General features: G+C 36.5%; 3 protein-coding genes across 5 annotated transcripts; 2 read left to right on the forward strand and 1 right to left on the reverse strand.

The window, feature by feature from the left end:
- Window positions 1–184: 184 nt before the first annotated feature.
- Window positions 185–11,041, forward strand: LOC113061458 (integrator complex subunit 14-like). Of its 2 annotated transcripts, none has more exons than XM_026230583.1 (12): window positions 185–262; window positions 746–1,022; window positions 1,107–1,214; window positions 1,576–1,731; window positions 2,434–2,552; window positions 2,680–2,822; window positions 3,146–3,238; window positions 3,546–3,690; window positions 3,880–4,013; window positions 4,387–4,505; window positions 4,598–4,663; window positions 10,469–11,041. In XM_026230583.1, the coding sequence occupies exons 2-12, from the start codon at window positions 801–803 to the stop codon at window positions 10,721–10,723; spliced, it is 1,560 nt and encodes a 519-aa protein (XP_026086368.1). In that variant the 5' UTR covers window positions 185–262; window positions 746–800; the 3' UTR covers window positions 10,724–11,041. The 2 variants fall into 2 exon arrangements, with proteins under 2 accessions (XP_026086368.1, XP_026086369.1); XM_026230584.1 differs by lacking the exon at window positions 185–262 and adding an exon at window positions 506–653 and having other exon boundaries at window positions 10,469–10,723.
- On the reverse strand, window positions 10,841–17,083 carry LOC113061459 (very-long-chain (3R)-3-hydroxyacyl-CoA dehydratase). Its single transcript, XM_026230585.1, has 11 exons — window positions 16,837–17,083; window positions 15,630–15,672; window positions 15,479–15,552; window positions 15,139–15,303; window positions 14,987–15,035; window positions 14,769–14,879; window positions 13,777–13,904; window positions 13,575–13,687; window positions 12,249–12,355; window positions 11,962–12,093; window positions 10,841–11,710 (listed from the first exon to the last, which is right to left on the reverse strand). Exons 1-11 carry the CDS (start codon window positions 16,915–16,917, stop codon window positions 11,634–11,636), a joined length of 1,080 nt encoding a protein of 359 aa, XP_026086370.1. The 5' UTR covers window positions 16,918–17,083; the 3' UTR covers window positions 10,841–11,633.
- A 3,409-nt stretch (window positions 17,084–20,492) lies between these two features.
- Window positions 20,493–22,579, forward strand: LOC113061460 (phosphopantothenoylcysteine decarboxylase-like). 2 transcript variants are annotated; one of them, XM_026230587.1, is made up of 5 exons: window positions 20,493–20,896; window positions 21,510–21,605; window positions 21,771–21,899; window positions 21,997–22,165; window positions 22,454–22,579. In XM_026230587.1, exons 1-5 carry the CDS (start codon window positions 20,753–20,755, stop codon window positions 22,525–22,527), a joined length of 612 nt encoding a protein of 203 aa, XP_026086372.1. In that variant the 5' UTR covers window positions 20,493–20,752; the 3' UTR covers window positions 22,528–22,579. The 2 variants fall into 2 exon arrangements, with proteins under 2 accessions (XP_026086372.1, XP_026086373.1); XM_026230588.1 differs by having other exon boundaries at window positions 20,866–20,896; window positions 21,815–21,899.
- Window positions 22,580–24,097: the final 1,518 nt, after the last annotated feature.

A 24,097-nucleotide genomic window follows, 5' to 3' on the forward strand; every position in this document is an offset into this window, starting at 1 on the left:
TGAGAATTTCTACAGACTCTAGCCGTTTTTGTTCACAGCATTATCCTACATATGGACGTTTCTGTTTAAGCCATCTCTTGTTTTTTTATTTTATTTATTTATTTATTTTTTTTAAGAAATAATTTATGTTAGGACAGAACTTTTGAAATAAAAATTTATCTCGCTCGTTGTCTACTAGGAACTAGTTGACAGGTTTCTTTTGTTTCCAAACGGTCAACTTGACGGTGCACACCTGGTTAAGAAGAACGGATTTCAGCGATGGGTAAACTTTTAACGTTTTGTTGAAATATGCAAAAGCTGCTGTGCATATCTACGAATTGTATTCGCAAATAGGAAGTAATACTTAATTTAAAACGTATATGATAATTCCCCATTCAATTTTACATTGCGAACGTTTGGCAGTACATTCATGATTCATATTTCGGTTGTTCTGTAACATGAAACATGTAAAAACAAATAAATAAACTATGGATTTGGTGGTCTCCCGCAATTCTGGTCAGGAATCTCAGTCGGGCGGTTTCAGAGGGGAAAGACCAGCTGGACAGGACTAGTCAGACCAGTTTAAGCCAGCAAATACCAGCAAACCATCTTAGACTGGTTTAAGCTTCGTGTGTGTTTCTTCAGTTGAGTGCAGCAAAATCAAGTGAATTATTGTATGTGTGTTTTTAGTTAGCCAAACATGGTTGTGATGTCCACTGCAGAAGTCTATGTGGTCACACTGTCATATGCTCCTGTTTTTACACAGATATCTCAAGCTTTCATGAATAATTTTTAAAGTGTAAAGAGAAAAGCTTGCAAGCATGCCCACTGTAGTTCTTCTGGACTCGTCGCTGTCCATGACACGACCCGTGTCAGTGGAGGGCAGTGAAGAGTTTCAGAGAAAGAACCTGGCGGTTCATGGACTGACCATGCTGTTTGAACACATGGCCACAAACTACAGACTGGAGTTCACTTCACTTGTCGCCTTCTCCTCCCTCTGGGAGCTTTTGGTGCCCTTCAGCAGAGACTACAATACTCTGCAGGTAAAAACATGCCAGTTGTCATTCTGTCTAAATATAAGAGGTTGTCTGGGGTTGTATTGTTATCTCTCATTCAATGTTTTGCAGGAAGCTTTGAATAACCTCGAAGACTATGATAAAACCTGCCTAGAGGCTGCATTGCAAGGTGTTAGTAATGTAGTACAGCAGGAATGGGGAACCTCTTGTCCATGTCAGGTAAAAATAAAAATCTAATTATTGAAAATACATTGTATTATGGAATATACAATGTGCATAAACAATGAAATAACCAGATATAAATTAACCGTACATTTCAAATAGCTGGCAATGTGCTGTTTGATCGGTTAAGTAAATGGTAACGAATGCTGATTTATACTGGTTACCACTTTAACAGGGTGTCTAAATAATACACATTGATTTTATTTTTTTTAAGTACAATTGAGGTACAGTCCGATTGTATTTTCTACAGATAATTATATATATATATATATATATATATATATCACGCTAAATGTGTTGATTTGAGTGCCTTTTCGTTTTTCATCAGTGTTTTTGTTGTTCTTATGGTGGCCTGTAGGTGGTGCTGGTTACTGACGGTTCACTGGGCATTGGTCGTGGATCTTTGCGTCACTCCCTGCAAACAGTGAAACAACGTTTGGAGGACAAGAAGTTCCCACTGCCTTTCCCATTCCCTTCCAAACTCTATGTCATGTGCATTGCAAATGCAGAGGAGGTACTTTAGTTTGTTTTCATTGTGTCTGTATTTTTGAGTATGATTGAGATACCAAACTTTATTTTGAATGAGTTTTAATTGTTTATTTCAGGTTAAGCTATCTTAGTACATATGAAATGCTGCTTTGCTGACTACCTTAAAATATTTAAAGTAAAAAAAAACATTTATTATTATAAAATGGATAGTTCCGGTCCTTGATTCTGATTGGCTGTTTGAAGGTGTTGCAAATTACTCTACAAACATACACCTTTGTTTGTATTTGTGTGTTGCTTGATTCTGAGGAACGACATTGTTTGGTGGAAGGATACTGTTTTTATTCATGTCAATACACTTTATTTTCTGTTTTATTTTGTGAAACCTTAATACGTATATGGAATAACCGTTTTATAAAAGCAATAAGCCCTGTGAAGCCGTGGTTTACAGTGAATTTATAATTGCTAAGGGGCGCTTTTAGGCACGACACAGAGTTTATTAATCTTGGGGCTTATTGCTTTATTTTAATCTGTTTTATTTTTATTTTTTAGTTACCTGAAATAAACATGGTCCTTAACTTTGGTTTTCCATTACAGTGAACATACTTAAGTTACACATGCATCTTGCAATATAATTAAAACTAATTTAATTTAAGAATTTCTCATAATGTTTCCTTTTATTTTATGTTTTATCCCTTTATTTAATCTGTTATTTTGATGTCCCCTGAAGCTCCAAGCTACGGATAGCATGGATAATTTAGAGCAGCTGATTAATCTGAATGGTGGGGAGGGTCAAATATACACTATGGAGGGACCCCTTTGTCTTAAAAGTGTCCAGTCTATGTTTGGGTGAGTGATCATGTTACATTGTGTAAAAATACTATTAAATACTCTGTTCTTTTATTTTATTGAATATTTAGTTGCACATTTTTGTTTATGCAACATTTGACCTGAGTTTTGTGTTGGCACTTGGCAGTAAGCTGATTGACCAAGCATACTCTCCCTTCCACGCTGTGCTGCGCTGTGGGAACCTGACCTCTGATGTGCAGGTCTTTCCCAGGCCAGAGCCAGTGACGATAGATGACGAAGTGGATCCCATCCCCAAAACAGTGCAAACAGGTATGAGCAAAGAAGCTAGTGAAATGATCATGTCCTTAATTATACCCTCTTGTTGTTCTAACACAAGCATTAAACTATTCAAGTTTTGTGTTTTTAAGTTAAACGTTCTCATTATTAATAATATATAAATAAGGAATTTTGTGTGAGCAGGTTTATATAATAAATCTATTAAATATAAATAATTATTAGATTTAAGGGCTTTAATCAGACTGTAAATGTAAATAAATGTTTTCATTTTTTCCTAATCATGTTAGATTCTACAAGAGGAAATTGGAGCAAAGTGCACTTGATAGATATGTTACCTTGTTGTGTTGTGTATATAGACTTGGCGATTGTGGGTTTTATTGAGATTGGCGATATCTCCAGCCCTCCGGTTTTATCCAGGCACTTGGTTCTGCCCATTGCTGTGAACAAAGGTCAGTATTTTGCTTCTTATTTCCTAGGCCATCCTATCCACATCCTTATTTATTTACTGGTAATTCTGTTGTAATGACAAAGCTGCTCATTTTCAAACTTGTTTATTTGCAACTTTTTTTAACCAATTAATTTAAATGACTTTTCTAGTTGTTCATGTTTATTTTAATTATTGTAGTAAAATATATTTTTTTAAATAGACTAATCATAAATGTGTGTGTGTGTGCATACTTTAACTTTAATATAGTGTGAATTTATTAACCTTGCCCGGTTGGCTAGGGCTCACAGGCATGTTCTTTTGCTTAACAGAGGGGGATGAGATCGGTACAGGGGCCACTGATGACACAGAGGAAGAGACTTCCACAAATCAGATGGCTGGAAAGAGCCCAAACTTCTGTGTTCTTCTACATGGCAGCCTGAAGGTGGAGGGCATGGTGGCACTTGTACAACTAGGGTAAGGATCAAACATGCATCTGGCTATTCATAAGCATTCAAAATGTTGGAAATATATATATTTTTTTAAATGTGCCTTTAAAGGATTGTGTCAGATGAGAAGGATTTGTTTTCATCACCAACATATTTGAGATTAATTACCTAGTTACTCTGATATAAAAGTTTTCACTATCCATGTTTCCTCTGACAGGCCAGAATGGTTCGGGATGCTTTATTCCCAGGCAGACAGTAAGAAGAAGTCTAATCTAATGATGTCCCTCTTTGAGCCCGGCTCAGAGCCTCTGCCCTGGTTGGGCAGAATGTCACAGCTTGGCCCTGCATCAGGTAACACGGTTTCAATATTTTTCTGGAACAGCCACACTTTAAATGCCTGTTAAATTAAATTCAAATAAAGTAAAAAATAAACTGTTGTATTGCATTATGCAGTATGTTCAAGTAGTTAATAATTAATACACTGAAACAAAAGTAACCTTGATGGTTCACAGAGTTCAGTTAGGAAACCTGTAAGTAAACACACCAGGGTCAGGCATAACAGTAGTAGAACCACAAATTTGCATTTATTTCCCTCATGCTTTGGTTCCTTCTGAGACTAGAGACATAGACACAAAAACATTTGCTCATTGTTTGCATAAGGCTTTGCTTACTGGCCAAAGGTATAAATATTGGTTTACTATGATTCTGTTTGCTTGACATACAGATGCAGCTGAAAATCCCTATGGCGAAGATGACAGTAAAAGTCCTTTTCCCATACAGCCAAAACACAAACGAAGCTACGCTCAGAATGTTACTGTCTGGATTAAAGCCAGTGGACTGCAGGTATACACCTTAAAACTACACTACATGTAATATATCTGACAGACCACTGAGTAAAAGTCATTTTAACTGAATGGTTCTAACCACACTTTCAGACAGATGTACAGAAAATTATCCGTAATGCAAGGAAACTGCCAGAAAAAACACAAACCTTCTATAAGGTGGGTAATTATATGTATTAAATTATTATATTTCTCTCTCTCTCTCTCTCTCTCTCTCTCTCTCTCTCTCTCTCTCTCACACGCTCTCTCTCTCTCACACTTCCGGTGTGACTGTTGCGCGAGGGTGTGGGTGCGAGGAGCAGAGCGGTTTGCGTGAGAAAATTGTGGAAGGAGCCGTTTGTTGGGAGTGAAAGTGTCTCCTTGGTTGAGTGAGATTTCTTTATTTCTTTATTTATTTTCTTCTTTTCATTTATTTATAGGTATTAGGGTTAGGTTAGTTTTTTTTTTTATTTTATTTATTTTTTTTTCTCCCCCTGACTTCGGTCAGAGAGGGAGGATTGTGGGGTCAGATATGGCGGATCTCTCACAGTTAACCATCAAACATGGTTGCAAGTGTATGCCTGAGGCCGCGGTGTCAGTGGAGGATTGTCTGATAGCTGTGAGTGCGGCGATCGGTGGCGCAAATATCAAATCTGCCTCCCGTATGAACAAAGCAATTGTGTTTTTTCTCAGTGAAAGCCACATGGTGAACGATTTGGTTGAAACAGGGTTGATAATCAAAGACATCTTTGTGCCTGTTTTGCCTTTGTCAAGCCCAGCCAAGAAGGTTATTTTATCAAACGTACCACCGTTTGTAAAAAATGAAAAACTAGAGCAAATACTCCAGAGGTATGGAAAGATAGTAAGTCCAATTAAAATGATTCCTCTTGGATGTAAAAGTCCGGAGATTAGACACGTCATGTCGTTTTGACGTCAGGCTTTAATGATTCTGAATTCTCAGAGTGATCCATTAAATCTGTCAGCGAAGTTGAGTATTGAGGGAAAGGATTACACTGTATTTATAAGTTCAGAGTCAATGAAGTGTTTTTTTTGCGGTGATTTTGGACATGTCAGACAAACTTGCCCGAAGCGAGATAAACCGGTTCCGGCTCTGGAGAACATTGAGAGGGCGGCCGGCGCGGATGATGCTGCGACCGCTGGGGCGTCAGAACCGCAGCCTGACGGAGCGATCTCTGCGCCCGGTGATCTGCCCGAGGGGACTGGGGTGCTGGAGGCCTCTGGAGACGGCCCGAAGGAGGCTGTTGAGGAGGAAGCCGGTCCGAGTCATGCTCCCGCCGAAACGCAGCCGGAGACGAGCTCGGGACAGGTGGGTTTGCAGCCCATGCCCGAAACTGATTTGGTTTGCGATGGAGGACAGGCGCAGCCTGATAAAATGGAGAGTGATACTACTACTGAGGAATTGTTTAAACAGGGTAAAGATGACTTTTCATCTCAGGCCTCGTTGGATTTAGTGGATGACTCTGAAAATGAGCATGATGATACGGATTTAATGAGTAATTATGGGGAGGATTCGGAGCTCATCTCTGGAGGTAAGATCAAACTTTATTCACTTCAACAGATTAATCACTTTTTGGATACTACAAAAGGACTACGTAAACCGAGAATTGATTCATTTTTCCCTGATGTAAAATTGTTTTTATTGTCCGGCTCCTTGGCCATGAAGAAGGCTTCTTTGGATGAGCTTGATAAACCAAAACGGTACCGTCTCAAGAAACTGCTTAGCAACGTTAGAAGTTCTTTGAAATTGCAAAGTAAAAAATGAATATAGTTTGGTTGTCAAATAATCCCTGTGGAGTCTTTTTATTGTGTGGTTATCTTTTACTCTATTTCATGGCACCTTTGAAATTTAGCTCAGTAAATATAAATGGGTGTCGTGAGGCTTTGAAGAGGACTAGTCTTTTTGATTATATTTTTATGAAAAAGAGTAGTGTTGTTTTTCTACAGGAAACTCACACGGATGTTAAAAATCAAATCCAGTGGCAGAGTGGGTGGAATGGACAGGTTGTTTTGAGTCATGGTTCAAGTAACAGTGCAGGAGTGGCTATTCTTCTTGGAGCTGACTTTAAGGAACAAAATGTGAGCGTTTTTGATGTTCTACCAGGTAGAATGCAGAGAGTAGATGTTGCATTACATGGGCTCGATTTTTCACTTTTTAATGTATATGCCCCCAATATTGGGACGGAACGTATACTTTTTTTTGAAAAACTTCATACAGCATTAAACAGTGTCCCACAGGGTAGGATTATTGTTTTGGCTGGAGATTTTAACTGCACTTTAGATCACACAGTGGACAGAAATCATGAAGAACCTCATAGGCCGTCAGCAGAAGTTTTTAGAAAATTGGTAATTTATCATGATCTCATGGATGTTTGGAGGGAAGCTTTTCCTGATGTAAAACAATATACGTGGACAAAAGTAAATTCAAATAGGGTTTCTGCAGCCAGACTTGACAGAATTTATGTTCAAAGAAGTTTTTGTGAAAAGTTTATTGATAGTTCTATTATTCCTACTCCTTTCTCAGACCATCATTATGTGTCTGTCAGTATCACTTCTGCACAGAGCACATTTAAATGCCCCTACTGGCGCTTTAGCAATAGGTTTTTGCAGGATGAAAATTTTGTGCACTCTTTTTCACTTTTCTGGGAGAGGTGGAGAGAGAGTAAGTCTCAGTATAAATCCCTAAGTCAGTGGTGGGATATTAGTAAAGTTCAAGTTAAGATGTTTTGCCAGAAATATACTGCACATAATAAGAATACTCTTGGAAGCAAAATGAGACAATTTGAACAGGACATTTTGCAGCTGAACATTGAACAATATGATGGAAGTGCTGTTGAGGTGTTGGAAACTAGGAAAATTCTTCTCCACAATCTCCTGGAAGAGAAAGCTAAAGAGACTCTGGTTCGGGCAAGGTTTACATCCTTTAATTGCATGGATGCCCCAACATCTTTTTTTTTCAATTTGGAGAAGAAAGTTGTTGATAAAAAAGCTTTAAGTCGTCTGAAACTGCCTGAAGGAGGTGAAACGACTGATGAACATGAGATAATTGCTCAAGCACTGCTTTTTTATGAAAACCTTTACAAAGCAGAGCCATGTGATGGAGAAATAGCAGAAACACTTCTCCAGCATTTACCTCATCTGATGGAGAGTGATAAGGCCAAGCTTGATCAGACTTTGCACTTAAGTGAATTGACTGCTGCTATTACAGACATGTCTGCTGGAAAGGCTCCAGGATTGGATGGCTTAACGGCAGAATTTTATAAACGGTTTTGGTCAGTGATTGGAGAAGACTTGTTCTCAGTTTTTTTAGAGTGCTTTGAAAGAGGCACCTTACCGCTGAGTTTACGAAGAGCACTTATCACCTTGCTACCCAAGAAGGGTGATCTGGCGGATATAAGAAACTGGCGTCCAGTGTCTTTGCTTGGAGTGGATTATAAGATTCTGTCAAAAGCATTAACTAATAGATTAAAACTCCATATATCGACAATAATTCACGCAGACCAGTCATTTTGTATTCCAAAACGCACAATATTTGATAATTTGTTTCTGCTTCGTGATTTGATCTCATGTGCCAGAGACAATAATGTTAATGTGGGTTTTTTATCTTTAGATCAGGAGAAAGCTTTTGATCGTGTGGATCATGAGTTTCTTTTTAAATGTTTTGAAGCTTTCGGTTTTGGTTCTGTTTTTAGTTCTTATGTTAAATTATTGTACACTGATATTTATAGTTTCTTAAAAATAAGTGGTTCACTTACAAGACCTTTTTCAGTTGGCAGAGGCATACGGCAGGGTTGCAGTATGTCAGGTATTTTATATGCCATAGCCATTGAACCGTTGCTAACTGTACTGAGGCGTCAACTTTGTGGAGTTTCAACGGCGGGCCGTTTTGAATCAGAGATGGTACCCGTTAAACTCAGTGCTTATGCTGACGATGTCACTGTCATAATAAGATCCAATGAAGATGTGTGCAAGCTGGAAGTGGCTCTTGACATGTATCAAAAAGCCTCCTCAGCTCGAGTTAACTGGGGAAAAAGTGCATCGTTGTTAATAGGCCAATGGGAGGAAGAAGGTAGGCCTGTTCCTAAACTTCCTCAGCACTGCCCCTGGAGTTCAGAGGGGTTTAAAGTGCTGGGGGTCTTTCTTGGAACAGAGCAATACATGCAGAAAAACTGGGAAGGCGTTTATGAAAAGGTGGCTGGTCGTTTACAGAAATGGAGATGGATTCTCCCACAATTGTCATACAGAGGAAGGGTTCTTGTTGTTAACAATCTAGCAGCATCTATGCTGTGGCATCGCTTGACTGTTATCGACCCCCCAAAAGAACTACTACAAAAGCTACAGAAGGACTTTGTGGATTTTTTTTGGGATGGTTTTCACTGGCTTCCTTCAGGAATCCTATATTTGCCAGTAAATGAAGGAGGTCAAGGGCTGATTGAATTATCAGCTAAAATCAGAGCCATGAGACTACAATCTGCACAAAAGCTGCTTTTTTCTAGAGATTTTATTCCTTGGGTGTCTTTTGGACTAACTTTACTAAGATCCCTTTGTAGTAGTGATCTTGATAAGCAACTGTTTTTGATGTCACCGTTTATTGAAAATGTCACATTTGGTGCAAATTTTTATGCATCGGTTTTGAAATCTTGGGAAATGTTTAAGCTGCATAGGTCTGAAAATGATCATTATGGTTTGAATGAACCACTGTTTTTTAATCCTTTTTTAGGAAATGTTTGCGTGGCTAATAGTATAGTTAAGTTATGCATGAAGAAAGGTTTTACCAAAGTGGGGCACTTGATTAATGTAGAATCAAAAGAGTGGAGGTCAGCAGAAGATATTGCCAGTCAGGTTGATTTGAGGTCTGTGAGGGTGGTAGAGCGGCTGATTTCAGGGATGAAAGCTGCTCTTCCGTTCCCTCTTTTGCAGTTTGTAGAGCTTTCTCTAGAGGGTGGGCCTACACATCTTGATTTTCCTGATTTAGGTGTGTGCCCTGGAGTTTGTCCTGAAACCAGCCAGGTTGGAAAGCTGCTAAATTTTGAGAGATTAAAAGGGTTACTTTTTCATTCTGTGGGGAAAAAAGACATGTATCAGGCCTGTGTAAAAACTGCGTATTTTAAGGATCTTCATGACAGAATTGATACAAAATGGAGAGAAAAGCTCACAGTTGCAGATGATATTTCTCCTTCTTGGAGACTCTTTTATAAAAGTCCCCTTCCAAAGCGTTCAGGGGATTTGCAATGGAGAATAGTACACTGTGTGATAGCCACTAATGCTTTTGTGTCCAAACTCAACTTGAATGTTCTGCCCTTGTGTCATGCCTGTAATAGTCATGAAACGGTTTTTCATGTTTTTATTGAATGTCCAAGGTTAGTGCCACTTTTGGCATTGCTGGAAAGAATTATTGATGGGCTGGGTTTTGAGTTTAACAAAGTACTTTTTATTTTTGGCTGTAGGTATTCTAAAGTGAACAAGGATCGCTGTACTGTTGCTAATTTTATTCTTGGGCAAGCAAAATTGGCTATGTGGAAGACTTGCAGACTTGCTCTGGAAGGAAGAATTGTTAAAGTTTTGACTCTGTTTACAGCACTTGTTGAATCAAGAATAAGGGCAGAATATATATTTTTTAAAACTACCGGGAATATGGGCGAATTTATGAACAAATGGTGTGTAAATAGCGGTTTGTTTGTGTTTTGTGAAGAAAACTGTTTATCATTTGTTTGGTGAATACTTTTGAACATATATTGTATTAATGTTGAGTGTGTAATGTAATTTTTGATTGAGTAAAGAATTTTAAACGTCTCTCTCTCTCTCTCTCTCTCTCTATATATATATATATATATATATATATATATATATATATATTTAAAAATGAATGTTTAGTATGTAGATATGATATCATATGCTAAAATATGATCCTTTTGATTAGAGTTAAAATACTTTTTTGGTGTGAAATTTATATTTTCTTCACTGTAGGAACTAAACCGCCTGCGAAAGGCCGCTCTCGCCTTTGGTTTCTGGGAGCTTCTTAAGAGTGTGGCTGAACTTTTGGAGAGGGAGTGTACACTGCTGCCTAACTCTGCTCATCCTGATGCTGCCTTCCAGCTCTCACATGCTGCCCAGCAGCTTAAACTGGCTAGTAGTGGAGACTCCAAGTATGCGGCCTTTGACCAAAACATTACCCCCATGCTCACTGATTTCTCAGGGGGAGGAGGAGCAGACAGAATATAGAGGAACAACGCTCAATGGACAACTACCAGATCAGTAATAGATGAATGAACCTTTATTTAAAAACTTGTTACTGCAGCAGAATCAGATAAATGTGACATTTTCCATGTTTTAGTAGTGCCACAAATGTTTGGTGATAGAGATAAAATGAGAGAAAACCTTTGTGACATACATTATGATACTGAACACTCAATTTGAGGAAAGAAAAACATTCAGCAGTTTCCCAAGAAAATGCTTTTTTTTTTGGAGACTTTGAAATCTGTTTATAACTTTTTCTAATAATTACCAATAAAAATTAAACCGCCTGTGGTTTATACTTAATGGTAGTCGTCTGAAAATGTTTTGTTTCATTGAAATTTAATGAAATATTTAACGGTTACATTTATGTCCAGATTCCACAGCCAACAACATTGAATTGTCTGTACTCATGTTACTTGAATGCTTCATGATGTTTTCCCTGAGGTTCAAGGTCTATGTTGTTGTCAGTGCACTGTCAACTACTACAATACATCTCAGGGAATGACAGGAGAATAAAATGTTGCTTCTGTAAGTCAGTCACACAGCTAATCTACAACATCAAACAGGCAAACATACTGCATATAGATAGAATGATACAACATATAAATACCTTCATGGTCCTGGGTTAGAATCATTTGATAAGATATACTTTTTTCTAGTGTTTTCCATTAGTCATCTAAATCCTCTACAACTCAGTCATGGTCCTGAAGTATTTGAGTATGTAAAAAGTAATCGAATTTGACTTGGTGTTTAAAAGAGAAATGGTTTTCCATAAATAATGACTTCTCTGTGACAGAGGGCAAATTTAAAGAAAGAAAATGGAGGTGGCAAATTAAATCGAAGAAGAAAAAAAGAGACGCGCATGGAGAACGAAGCATGTGGCTTCACCTTCCCCTCAGTTGGCTTTCCTCTTTTTTGTGCGAAACCGTCTGCTCCTCTGTTTGAAGAGGTGGCGGAAGTTGATGAAGAGGCCTGCAATTCGAAAATGCATTTATATTGCATAACAGTTACACTGTTTTACAGGGTTCCCCACAGACATTGAGAACCAGGAAATATTAGGGAATTGAACAATTTATGAAATATTAAAATGTCATGGAACTGTAATGGCAATTTATGCTTAGTTCTAAAATATTTAATTGGTTAGACAATGTTTAAAATCTCTATAAGACAAACATTGTGGGAACCCTGGTTTTACATGTTTGCGTGTATTTTATAGACCTTACCCAGGAACATGATCACCAAGTAGACCTGCAGGATGTAGGAGAAGCTGATAGAGAGGCCAATGGCTTTAGGCAGAGGGATACTGAGGAGTTTGGTTTCATTGAAGATGGGGATGGACTGGATCACTGCTACAGCTGATCATAATATAAGAGAGCGTAAGAAAGGCTGTCGGTTAGACATGTATATTCTACATGAATGTCTCACCTTCTCATGGACAGCCAATCATGATTTTTCCTGTGGTGGGGGCTAGTCTAAAGATTACGAGATTATGGATTATGAGAACACATACCTTCAGATAGCACTCCAAGAGGGTACAGGGGTATCCATATTGTGTATCTCAACCATGTCAACAACTTCCATTCCGTATCAATGCAGGCCAACATGTAGAAAGGATACCTATGGTTCATTTTTACAATTGTAGGATTAGATTTGTATTTAATCAACAAAAATTTTCCTTTTAGGATCAGGCTCTAAGGCTCAGATGATTACAGTTACAACAATGATTTTTTAATCAAAATGGAAAAATACACACTACCATTTAAAAGTTTGGGGTTATTAAGTTTTTGAGTCTCTTTTGATATATTTTTTAAGTCTCTTATGCTCACCAAGAATGTATTTATGTGATAAAGTATATATAATTTATTCCTGCAATGCAAAGCTGAATTTTCAGTAGTCATTACTCCAGTCTTCAGTGTCACATGATCCTTGATTTGGTTGGAAACATTTCTGATTATTACCAATGTTGAATGAAGTTGTGCTGCTTAATATTTTTTGTGGGAACCATGATTAAAAAAAATCAGGATTCTTTATTGAATACAAAGTTCAAAAGAACAGCATTTATTTCAAATATTAATCTTTTGTAATTGTATAAATGCCTTTAATGCCACTTTTGATAAATGTAATGCATCCTTGCTGAATAAAATAGATTAAAAAAAAACTTAGTGGCCCACAACTTTTGAAGTTAGTATTGGTAGATGTATATTCATTTTAATATAAGAAAAAAAAAATACATTTACAAAAATAAAACATTCAAAACTTGCAGATATTTATTCTCATTTACATATTGTCATGTAAAACTAATGAAATGGCTTTCAGCCCTAGTTTTGAGGTAATGACTGCCATTTTACTATTTGTACACGGATATGTGTCCCCTAGTGATAAATGTGTGAGCTCACAGGAAAGGAAGGATAGTGGAAGAGTTGTGGGTGAACTATGCCTGTACAGAAACCACATCACTAATGAAAGAGCAAAGAACATTAAAACTGCCTAAAATCTAATTCATAGACATACCAAGCTCAAAAAGATATAGGTGTAAACATCTTTCCAATGTATGTATTCTGTCAATGTAATTCCAATTTAAGTTCTAATTTTCATTATATTTAGGAAAAGAGAAAATGCATTTAATTTAACAAACTAACGACTGCATATAGGAAGTAGAATTTTTTGCATCTGACACAGAACAAACAGAAGAGGATATCCTGCAGATAAAGAAATGCGTACCACCCAATGAAACAAACTCCTACGTTTCCTCACCATTAGCAGAAACTTTGCTCTTAATAAATATGCAATATGATCACACATGTAACATACTATTATAAATAATTCACACAATTACCTGAATATCTCAATCATACTCCACAGATAGAAGACAAAGAAGACCACTGGCTTGTTCTGCATATCATCTAAAGTACCAAATATGACAAAAAGGATGAAGTTCCTCCCCATCACCTTTAAAACAAGAGAAATGTATTATTCAAAACAGTAAACAATGAAGTGCACTTAATGGGTTGCTAAAGCTTGGGGCGCACCAGACATACCTGAATGAAAGCAGGCGTGACTCCAGTCTTAACCAATCCAACAGCAGGATTAATAACCTCCATTATTGCCAGCATCTGACAGAAGTACATCACGTCTGCAATGGTATGAAATGTGTCGTAGAAAGAATCTGTTGGGTTGAGAAAAACAGTAAGGACCATGTCTCTGAGATATAGACTTTGTTAAAACACTTAACACGATCTAATGAAAGGAGCTTTTCACAATTGAAATCGTGAACACTGGGTCTTTCTAAATCCTGGGGAAACAGTATTACGGATCTTGCTTCATATTTCACAATGTTCATAATTCATCCTGGGTTAACAATGAATCTTGGGTATTTGTTCAGTATTCTGACAATTCCCAGTACATTCCTAGTCCCTGGGTTAAATATTCTTATTTGCATATTTGTGGTGTCAGTGTCACTGATTGGACGAATGCAGCACACAACTTGTTTACATAAAGGCTGTAGTATTTTGCATCCTTTGGACATTGTTTCCCTTAAAATGCTGAAACGCATGTTTAGCTTTTTTTAACTTAAGTTTTCTGTAATAGTCCAAAGCACAAGAATATAAGGCAAACAACTGGGGTGTCTGATATGCATCTCGTCATAATGTTCTTCACACTCTACAAGTCTGGCAATGCAATGAGGTGTTAACAATGTTTCTGAGCGGGGTTTCTTAACCACTGGGTAAAAAGTGGTGCAAACTTTGTGTTAAAATTCCCAGTCAGAATTGTTTTATAAGTTTATAAATGAGATTCAGAAGCTCTAAAGTGAATTCTGTGAAAATGCACTAGAGATGCTCTCTCTCTCTCTCTCTCTCTCTCTCTCTCTCTCTCTCTCTCTCTCTATAAATATGAAAATTTGCATAACAGACCCACAGGCCTTCTGAAAAAAAAATTCAAATGAGATGCATTTCCTCACAATGACAACAGCTAAAAAGCAGAAATGTATCTTTAAGTTGCTTACAAAATAAAACTGAAAAACTCGACTAACCTTGCCCAAGTATGAACAGACGTACAGTCATGTTGACAAATATCCAGGAATAACCGAGGAACTGGACCAAATTGTACATAAAGAGAAAACCTTTTTTCAAGCCAAGAAAAGCTGCAAACACAATAACATAAAAAAAGAGTAATGAAACCATGGTTATTATTTGATAAGCTGACCCAATGTGTTGACTTTATACTTGAAAAAATTAAATATATACTCACGGTCCTTACGAACCCTTGACTCAATGCTGACTTTGTTTATTTTCTCTTCCTGTGTACAGAAAACAGTTGAACACATCAGACAGGGACCTACTGCCAAGCTCCTCAAGTATAATAAATAATTCATGTTTTCGGTTATGAGTAAACCTCTTTACCTTCTCTCTGAGCTCCATCTCTGCATCTGACTCATCCAGCCAGCGGTCAAAATCAGGTGCTAAAAACAGAGGCTTCTTCTCTTGCTTAGTGAGCCGGTCCCACCAGACGTGCTCCTGCTTCTTTACTGTGATATTCACCTGCCGCTGGGTGGATTTGTGTTTAACCTGTGGACACAAACATTTTCATGTTCCTCCAACATTATTGAACAGAAAGAAGCACCAAACTTGAAGTTATTCTGTTTTCGACGAGGCAAATGTTCACTGCACTTCATTGTGCAACCTAACTTAGATGTATTTTTTTGCAATTTTTCAGAAAAGAGTACATGAAGATGGCTGTTACCTCAGGTTTAACCGGTTTTAGGAATTCCAGGCTGAATTCATATTCATTTTCTCCTTTCGCTCCATGCCCTTGACCTTGAAAAGAGCAAAATTACCAAAAGTCACACAGCTGAAGAGAAAGAGAGTCCTGCTGTTGGTTGGATGTGACGTACCTTTGAAGCGAAGGGTGTTCTCTTCTACACCAATACTGAGATTCTGTGCGATAGAGACCAAGCGAGAAAAAAAGAAATGTGAAGTTTCAAGCTCCTCCTCCCACTGCCTGTTTTATCAGTACAATGCCTTTGAATGTGCCATGCATCTAACAGATATTATAATATGCTGTTATAAAATAATGACGCATCAGTAATGAATGGATTGCATGATAAAACAACACATTCACTGAGTCGTGCTTTCTGACTATTGATATTTCATGTTTTAAAAATCATTTTAACATGTTTTCAAGTATAAATTGTGGTATATATATATATATATATATATATATATATACCACACTTTATACTTGTGCAAATGTGTAAAACATAATGACATCAGTTTTGATAGCACACTTTTTAATTGCCAAAACTATCAACATAAGCAATTGTTTGGTATTTACTGTTTAAGAATATATATATATATATATATATATATATATATATATATATATATATATATATATACACACACACTATATATATATATATATATTAAGAATCACTGGTTTTTGGAGCTTATGTTGATAGTTTTGGCAATTAAAAAGTGTGCTGTCAAACCTGATGTCATTATGTTTTGACCTATGCATGCTAAAAGTTTAATTTTTATTTTGCAGTTCAGACTTATTGCAGACATACTATGGAAAACAATGTAACATATTTTTACATAACATTTATTTGCATAAAGGGACATCATAGTAACCCTATTAATATAACACAGCAAAACCTCTTTTGTTTCAGAGCTCTCAGTGGCAGAAGGATATTCTATCTCTTCCCCTTATTTAGAGGACTGGTCAAACCCATTTAACCTGCCCTGAGAAAGCAATGAGGGGAAAAAGTGCAGATGCTCCTCATATGTCAGAAACTGGATTGTAAATAAAACATGCCCTGCCATTGTAACTGGGCCAGATGGTTAATGGGTCCAGCAGGATCAAGTCCCTTTCGGTAGTCTTCATTTTTATTTTCTGTGATCTGGGCTTGTCGCAAGCTCTGTCAACAAACCTACAGAGCTTGTTGTTATTCAACATAATATTAACCTTACACCATTTAGTTTTAAAGTACAGTAACCTACAGTCTGTAATTGTACATGTATAATGAATGCAACAAATGCGAAAAGAAACCAGAATAATGACTATTATAAAATAATTGCCCCAAAGCAAGTTTTTCTTACCTGTGCATCACTGATCTCCACTCGCAGATATATCTCGCCATGCCGCTGTGCCCAGTACACGTGAGGTGTAAGAACCTGCATTGCAAATATTCACATGAAATAACGCTAAGATTCAAAAATGAATGACAGGCGACGTAAATCTTGTAGCAAACAGCCGGAAGACGTTTCCAAGGATTCTGTCATTTGCTCAGCCTATGTTCCTCGAAAGCGCATGCGTACGTTTGTCGTGAACGCATCACACGCGGCGCCCACTTTTTGACGTTCCAGAAGTATCCCATTCATTTTCTATATAACTCAAAAGAGAAACGTTTTAAGCCTTGAATTAAACCACTCAGGGCTGAGACAAATCACAACATTCAAACATTGATTTAAAAAAAAAAAAAAAAAACAGAAATCGGACTAAAAGCAGCAGGGGTTCAGATAAAAAATCGGCAGCTGGCAGCAGGAAGTGGCTGCCATTGACAGCCGGAAGGCAGTAACTGACAGCCGGAAGGCAGTAACTGTCAGCCGGATGGTAGGCGGGACCTGCCATTCGGTGGGAGCCAATCAGTATCAACCAACGTGGGCGCAACCAATCAGATATAACTGCACCCAAACGCTTCAGTAATGGTTGCGATTGATCAAACGGTAAGTTCAGAAATTGGTCATCGGAGTAATTAATGTTTTTTTGCGTTGTAAGTTTGATTTTAATTGGTATCTTGGTGAACGACTTGGTAGACTTGGTGTCTACTTTGGTTTAATTGTTCAATGAAATCTAATTAGTGGTAGCAACGTTGTTTGTGTACCTTGTTAGGGGCCTACCATTAACTTCAAATTACGTTTGACGTACCATTAAATATTAACGTTTGTTAGCGTGTTAACAGTCTATTGAATAATATAAAAGAATGTTGTTTGACTGGAATGATAGAAGATACATTTGCAACACTAACCATATATTTTTGCATGTTAAGTCTTTCAGGAGATTGTGTGATATTCATTAACTTAAGAGTTCTTAAAATAAGTTTTTTTTTTTTTTTTTGCACTATTGAGGTGTGTTTTCTCTAATACTATGCATGTGCAGAACTGTTCTGTGTACCAGTTGAAGTTGTAAGCATGTGAATGCAAAACTATTATTATTATTATTTTTTTTTTTATTGTTATCTATACAAAATATAATGGACCGGTTCATAATTCCTTATAACTTTTAGGTCTAGTTTCAAAGACAGGGCTTGGATTAAGCCAGGATTAGGCTGTAGTTAAATTTAGAACATTGAAGTAGCTTTTGTAAACATGCATTTAGAAAGAGAAAAAAAAAACACATTACTGATGTGCATCTTGAGACAAAACCATGGCACTGACACCTTTTTATTATTATTTTTTTGTAATACCCAATAGTTGCCAGATGCTGTCCTGTTGAAAATTCTTCTTTACGTGATCCTGGAGGAGGGGTGATGCTACATTACTAAGTCCGTCTTTGGTTTGTTCCAAATTCAGAAGTCTGCTGTACTGTATACAGACTCCTTTCGAAAGAGGGCACAATCCAGCTGGCTTGACTGAGTATCTTCTTTTACAGATTTGATTAGAGGTTTAAAAAGGTGCCATAACATTACATTTCTCAGTTGCCATGTCTGAATGTTTATCTTTGTAATAATGCTGTTTTCATGCTCCTCATCTCAATATACAGGTGAAACAAAATGGAGAACAAGTCTAAGCCATGTCAGGAATTCAACAAAATGTACACCCTGCAGACACTGCGACGAGGTTTACAACAACTGCTTACCAGGTGTGCAAATTATGCATGAAAATGTAATCACTGCTCTGTACATGATGACAAGATGCAATGGGAATAATCATTAATATGGCTGTGCATGCATGTCTACTGTTAATAAAGCAATTTAGGTATTAAAGTCACCATTTTCTTATGAATAGTAAAATGCAGCAGCTAGAGTTCTTCCTAGAATCAAGAAGTATGACCGGATTAGCCCAGTTCTGTAAACACTGCACTGGCTCCCTATCAAACATCGTATAGATATTAACATCTTCAATTATATTAATCTGTTTCTTTCTTATTCGAAGGTCACTGCAGTCACCCGGATCCAGTACGTATCCAGACCAGATGGTGGATCGCACCTAGAAAGGACCTCTACAGCCCTGAAAGACAGCGGAGACCAGGACAACTAGAGCCCCAGATACAGATCCCCTGTAAAGACCTTGTTTTTTCTCCATTTTGTCACCGGTGGAGTTTTGGTTCCTTGTCGCCTCTGGCTTGCTTTGTTGTGGTCCCTTCATTTACAGTGATATCATTGACATGATTGCAAATGATTCCACAGATACGATTTAAACTGAACCGAGCTCAAGGATGACATCACTGAACTGAATGATAAACTGCCTTTTAAACTGACTACAAACTGAGTTTACTAATGTCCTTCTGCATTATTGACTGACACACTATTTTCCTATTTAATACTGTAAAGTTGCTTTGCTTTGAGCTGTATTATTAAAAGCACTATATAAATAAACGATGCTTGACTTGACCATGTTGCAAGAGGAAAATGAGGGGAGATGCACATCCACCCTGGGTTTTACAGTGATTGGTGCAAGATGCTGGAGAAGTAACTCTGTATACCTCATCAGTTCTGATCTAAGAGTCTTGAAAATACCTCCGGATTGTTGTTAGTGATTCTGATTGATATTTTAGTCTGCTTGCTTGCTGGATATATTTTATACGGTTTACATTGTAAAGCACTGACTTTGACAACTTACTAACCCAGTTACAAATTTAACAGCTACTTTATAATATATATATAGTTGTTTCTTGAAATACTACAAATATAACCGCAAATTATGATTTTAAATAAAGGTCTCTGAGAGACTTCTCTCTTTTCAGTCATTTGTGTATATAGCCTATAATAAACATACAACATACACCCAGTAAGTGCCACTCTCGTATATAAATATAAATTGTTTTATTTCACACAAACAATGATACATGCATAAACATTCAGCTGGAAATTAACGTTTAGCAAAATGATCTTATTTTTTTGTTTATATTTGATCAATATTTTAAATCAAATAATATACAATACTGACCTTTTATACTTATTTAAAAAAGTATTAAACATAATCATAAGTGTATATAATTATTTATTTGTCTTGTTGCCGCCGGCAGCCTCCTCCAATTTCCGGGTATTAGCGACAGCTGCCATCCGGTTTTATTGGCAGCCACTTCCTGCTGCCAGTGACAGCCACTTCCTGCTGACAGCTGCCGATTTTTCGCTGAACCCCCTCTCACTAAAAGACAAAGGACGTTACGTCTTTACAAACCAAGGAACTACGCTTCCCATGAAGCACTGCGGATCACATAACCGAAAGAAAGAACGACGATAATATAAAAATTATGCAAAATTAATGAATTAAAATACAACGTGCAATATAAAATACAATTTGCAATATAAAACTGTCAATTTGTTATTTATAATTTATAATTATAATATAAGGATGAAGCTGCCCTCAGGATTATAGGTAGTGTATTTCGTCACTGGGAATTACTTTTTTAAACGAAGTTCAAATTATATTTTATTTTGATAAATAAAGGCGTACATCATCTTGCTTCATGTGTCATTTTACTCGGTACTTCCAGCCAGTGACGGCGCTGTGACGACGTTTGCAACTACTCCAATGTTTACGGAAGTAGAAAACATCTGAAGAATGAGACACTACTAACATGCACGGACTTTTCTTTTACTGTCTATGCTTTAGACTCACTGATCTTTAAATGTGCTGTTTAAATAACAAAATAAAAATTATCATCCCGAAACACGTGATACAAATACTATACCTTTCAAGAGATTCACTTAAGACAGTGGAAATTAACCAAATATAAAAAGTCCTGTATAGTAAAATAAGAGGATTAAGGTTTTTATTTATTTTGTTTGTAATGCAGCAGCATTCTGAATCTGATCAAATACAACTAGACTTGCAAGCAAATAGTTCAATATTTCATGTTCTGGTTGGTTTGACTGGCAGTGTAGCTGCACTCAAGGCGCCTTTGTTGGCAACAAAACTACTTGAGATTCCAGGGGTAAGTGCATGATGTGCATTAATACAGTTTATGCATGATTCCACAGAGCCACTGCTCGCCAATGTCATTTAATATATTTATCCACTAGAGAGTGCTATGTTACAACATCGAATGATCGAAAGTTATTCTAATGACTATATATCTTAGTTTATAGAATACAAAAAAAAAGTTTTTAAAGATGGAAATTAAGTTTTCGTTTATCACAATTAAGTTACAATAGAGGTGAATCTTAGAACATTTTAATAATTTTAAATAATTTATTTTGGTTTAAGTGGCTGTTGCATTTTGCCTTTCAGAATTAATAAAATAGAGGATATAAAAAAAGTAATAGTTTTTTTTTTCTTGTGAACATTTATTTATTTGATTTACAAATAAATAAGTAAATGAATAAAGAAATTAATAAATTTATAAGTTTAATAAAAGAAAATGCATATTTAATTCATTTTCATATATTTATTTTTACCTTAAGCTTTTAGTCCTGTTTATTTGTTATTGTGAATTTGTTTATTATTTTAAATGGGATTCAAATATGTGTCAAGGTTAAAAGATATGTTTACATTTTTTAGGGTTTTTTGGGGGGTGAACACATCAATTTTTCTGTTCTGTTCATTAGGTTGAAGTCCGTGTGGTCACCACAGACCATGCCACTCATTTTTACGATATCAATGAAGTCCCTGTCCGTGTGTACACAGATAAGGATGAGTGGGAGGTGAGTACAGCCTTTGAAGAGGAAGAGTTGCATTTTCACTATTCAGAGAACAACATAATATTGTTTCCTGCTGTGACATTACATCAGCAGCCAGACTGGCCTGATAAAAAAAATATATAATAACCATAGTAGATATGAATGGCTTTCTTTATATTTCTATGCTAGATGTGGACAATGCGCTCTGACCCTGTGCTTCATATTGAACTTAGATGTTGGGCAGATCTTTTATTGATTGCTCCACTGGATGCCAACACACTTGGTAAAATTGCCAGCGGAATATGTGACAACCTCCTGGTAGGTCAAGTGTTTATTACATTGTTGTGGCATTTTGTATGGATTTGTTTTGATACATCATTATCTGAATATGTTTACTCCTTTTTGTTGATGACAGACATGTGTGGTGAGGGCCTGGGACACCAGCCGTCCTCTGCTTTTTTGTCCTGCTATGAACACAGCCATGTGGCAGCACCCTATCACCGCACAGCAAGTGGCCACACTTAAAAGCTTTGGCTATGTTGAGATACCATGCATTGCCAAAAAACTGATCTGTGGAGATGAAGGTATCTTCTAAGAAAGTGTATGGGTTTCATGATGCAATTGCAGTGATAAGGGAAAAAAGAACAGATCACAAAATTCTCATTAATGTGTGAAATCATTGAAGCCATCAATGCATTATTTGTTTAATGAAGATAACCTGATGTAAGTAACATGCAACATGTAGCATGTAATGTTACAGATGTAACCTGGCAGGCTTTGAGTAGCAGGCTCTTTGATCGGAGGAGGACTTAATGAAGTAATGTTTCTTGTGTTTCGGCTCGTCTTACATTCCAGTTTTGGTGTTTTCACAGGTGAAGGTGCCATGGCTGAGGTTTCAACTATTGTTGATACTGTCAAACAGTACATCCAGAAACATCCTGAATGACCTCCAACTAAACAAACCAGTGGTCAAAAAAAAAAAAAGAAAAAACTTTCTAGAATGAAATAATAATAAAGAGAATTGTGAATTTTTTCTCACAATTATGAGTTTATATCTCACACTTGTGACTTTTCTTCCAATTACAATTCTTAGAAGAAAAGTCTAAATTATGAAATTGTAAATTCACAATTGCAGGAACAAGGTCTGATTTCTGAGAAAATTCTGAATTTATATATCTCTATTCTTTTTTTTCTTTCTTAGAATTGCTAGTTCACAAACTGCAAGTCTGTGTTTACATCTCACTATTGTGACTTTTTCCTTATAAGTGTAATAAAGTCTGAATTATGAGATGAAAAGTCACAATTACCTTTTTTAATTATTTGTTTTGGAAGAAACTGGCTTACATATTTATCTTCACACTCAATAAAAGCAATTTCAAGTGTTTATGACATGTAAAAAGTTTAATTTAGTTGTTTTAAATTATATGTTTCAATGTTGAGAAACAAACACATTTTCTAAATGAATGTTTCTTTTTAATGGTTGTATTCTTTGCATAGTAATTTCAAATAAATGATTCTCTTTGTTAAGTGTCATATCATCTTAGTTGAATGTCATTATTGTTTAGTCTTTGGATCCCTTGTACTCTGGCAGCTAATCCTTATTTTGAAACTAATTATGATAAATGATCAGAAGACTGACAGTCTGTTATTACTTAATGGCATCAGATTAATACAATAGATTAAAGCAAAAGTCATTTGATGCTTATGTGAAATGAGACAAATAGGATATAACAGTACAATATTTATGTTTACGTATTTATTTTTACCTGATAATTTAACTGCATTAAATGTTAAAAGTCTCAATCCTGACATGAATGTGACCTCATGTTCTCTCTGTGACTTGACACTTGTAAGCGAGGGCCTCAGAGATCAGTTGAGGGGCCTCTAACTGCAACAGCAGTGAGAGATATTTATGAAAATAGTCTGAGGTTGTACTAAGAGATACTAATGCGCTTTAGGTACATATCCTGTTTGCAGTTTACCGTTAGAAATGCGTTCCATCTGCAAATCTTATGTGGTTAACCCTCTGATTCTCATTTGGCTAAGTAAGATACACCAAGAGCACAAGAATAGATACAATTACCTTTTATTCTTCTTTATTTTCTTTGTTTTTAGCACTTTTCAACTACTGAAAAGTATCACCAAAGTTTTCCAGAATCATCTTTAAGCATAATTTGACACTTATAAAAAGGTTTTAACTACTACAATTTAGATGTTTAAATGAAGAGGGATGTTTAATCTGAAGAGTATGTGTGGTTATTTTAAATTAAAGGATGTTGTGGCAATACTGTTTAATTCTGTCTTTAATTTTTTTCTCCTTATTTCTGAAAGTGTCGAAATGTTACATTTGCTAAAATATACTATTTTGGGGACTGTCATCTGCCCAGACATTTTAAGTTCCCCTCTGTAATAAAATTAAAGGAGAAATACTATTTTGCACTTCCTAAAACTTTCGTGTTTGTGTGTGTGTGTGTGTTCTTGTTTTTGTGACATATCAGGACACAACTCTGTATAAT

Source organism: Carassius auratus, chromosome 43, assembly GCF_003368295.1.
Source record: "Carassius auratus strain Wakin chromosome 43, ASM336829v1, whole genome shotgun sequence".
Lineage (NCBI taxonomy): Eukaryota > Metazoa > Chordata > Actinopteri > Cypriniformes > Cyprinidae > Carassius > Carassius auratus.

What these genes read in the sequence shown, in the direction of transcription:
- LOC113061459 (XM_026230585.1), bottom strand. Translation starts at nt 16,917, where the DNA reads ATGCAGGTTCTTACACCTCACGTGTACTGGGCACAGCGGCATGGCGAG. An exon ending in AGATGGAGCTCAGAGAGAAG is followed by an intron (nt 15,036 to 15,138) that starts GTAAAGAGGTTT and finishes TTCTGTACACAG; the next exon opens with GAAGAGAAAATAAACAAAGT. An exon ending in AGTATGATTGAGATATTCAG is followed by an intron (nt 12,356 to 13,574) that starts GTAATTGTGTGA and finishes AATGAACCATAG; the next exon opens with GTATCCTTTCTACATGTTGG.
- LOC113061458 (XM_026230583.1), top strand. Translation starts at nt 801, where the DNA reads ATGCCCACTGTAGTTCTTCTGGACTCGTCGCTGTCCATGACACGACCC. An exon ending in GCCCATTGCTGTGAACAAAG is followed by an intron (nt 3,239 to 3,545) that starts GTCAGTATTTTG and finishes TTTGCTTAACAG; the next exon opens with AGGGGGATGAGATCGGTACA. An exon ending in TTAAAGCCAGTGGACTGCAG is followed by an intron (nt 4,506 to 4,597) that starts GTATACACCTTA and finishes CCACACTTTCAG; the next exon opens with ACAGATGTACAGAAAATTAT.
- LOC113061460 (XM_026230587.1), top strand. Translation starts at nt 20,753, where the DNA reads ATGCAGCAGCATTCTGAATCTGATCAAATACAACTAGACTTGCAAGCA. An exon ending in GAATATGTGACAACCTCCTG is followed by an intron (nt 21,900 to 21,996) that starts GTAGGTCAAGTG and finishes TGTTGATGACAG; the next exon opens with ACATGTGTGGTGAGGGCCTG. An exon ending in ACTGATCTGTGGAGATGAAG is followed by an intron (nt 22,166 to 22,453) that starts GTATCTTCTAAG and finishes GTGTTTTCACAG; the next exon opens with GTGAAGGTGCCATGGCTGAG.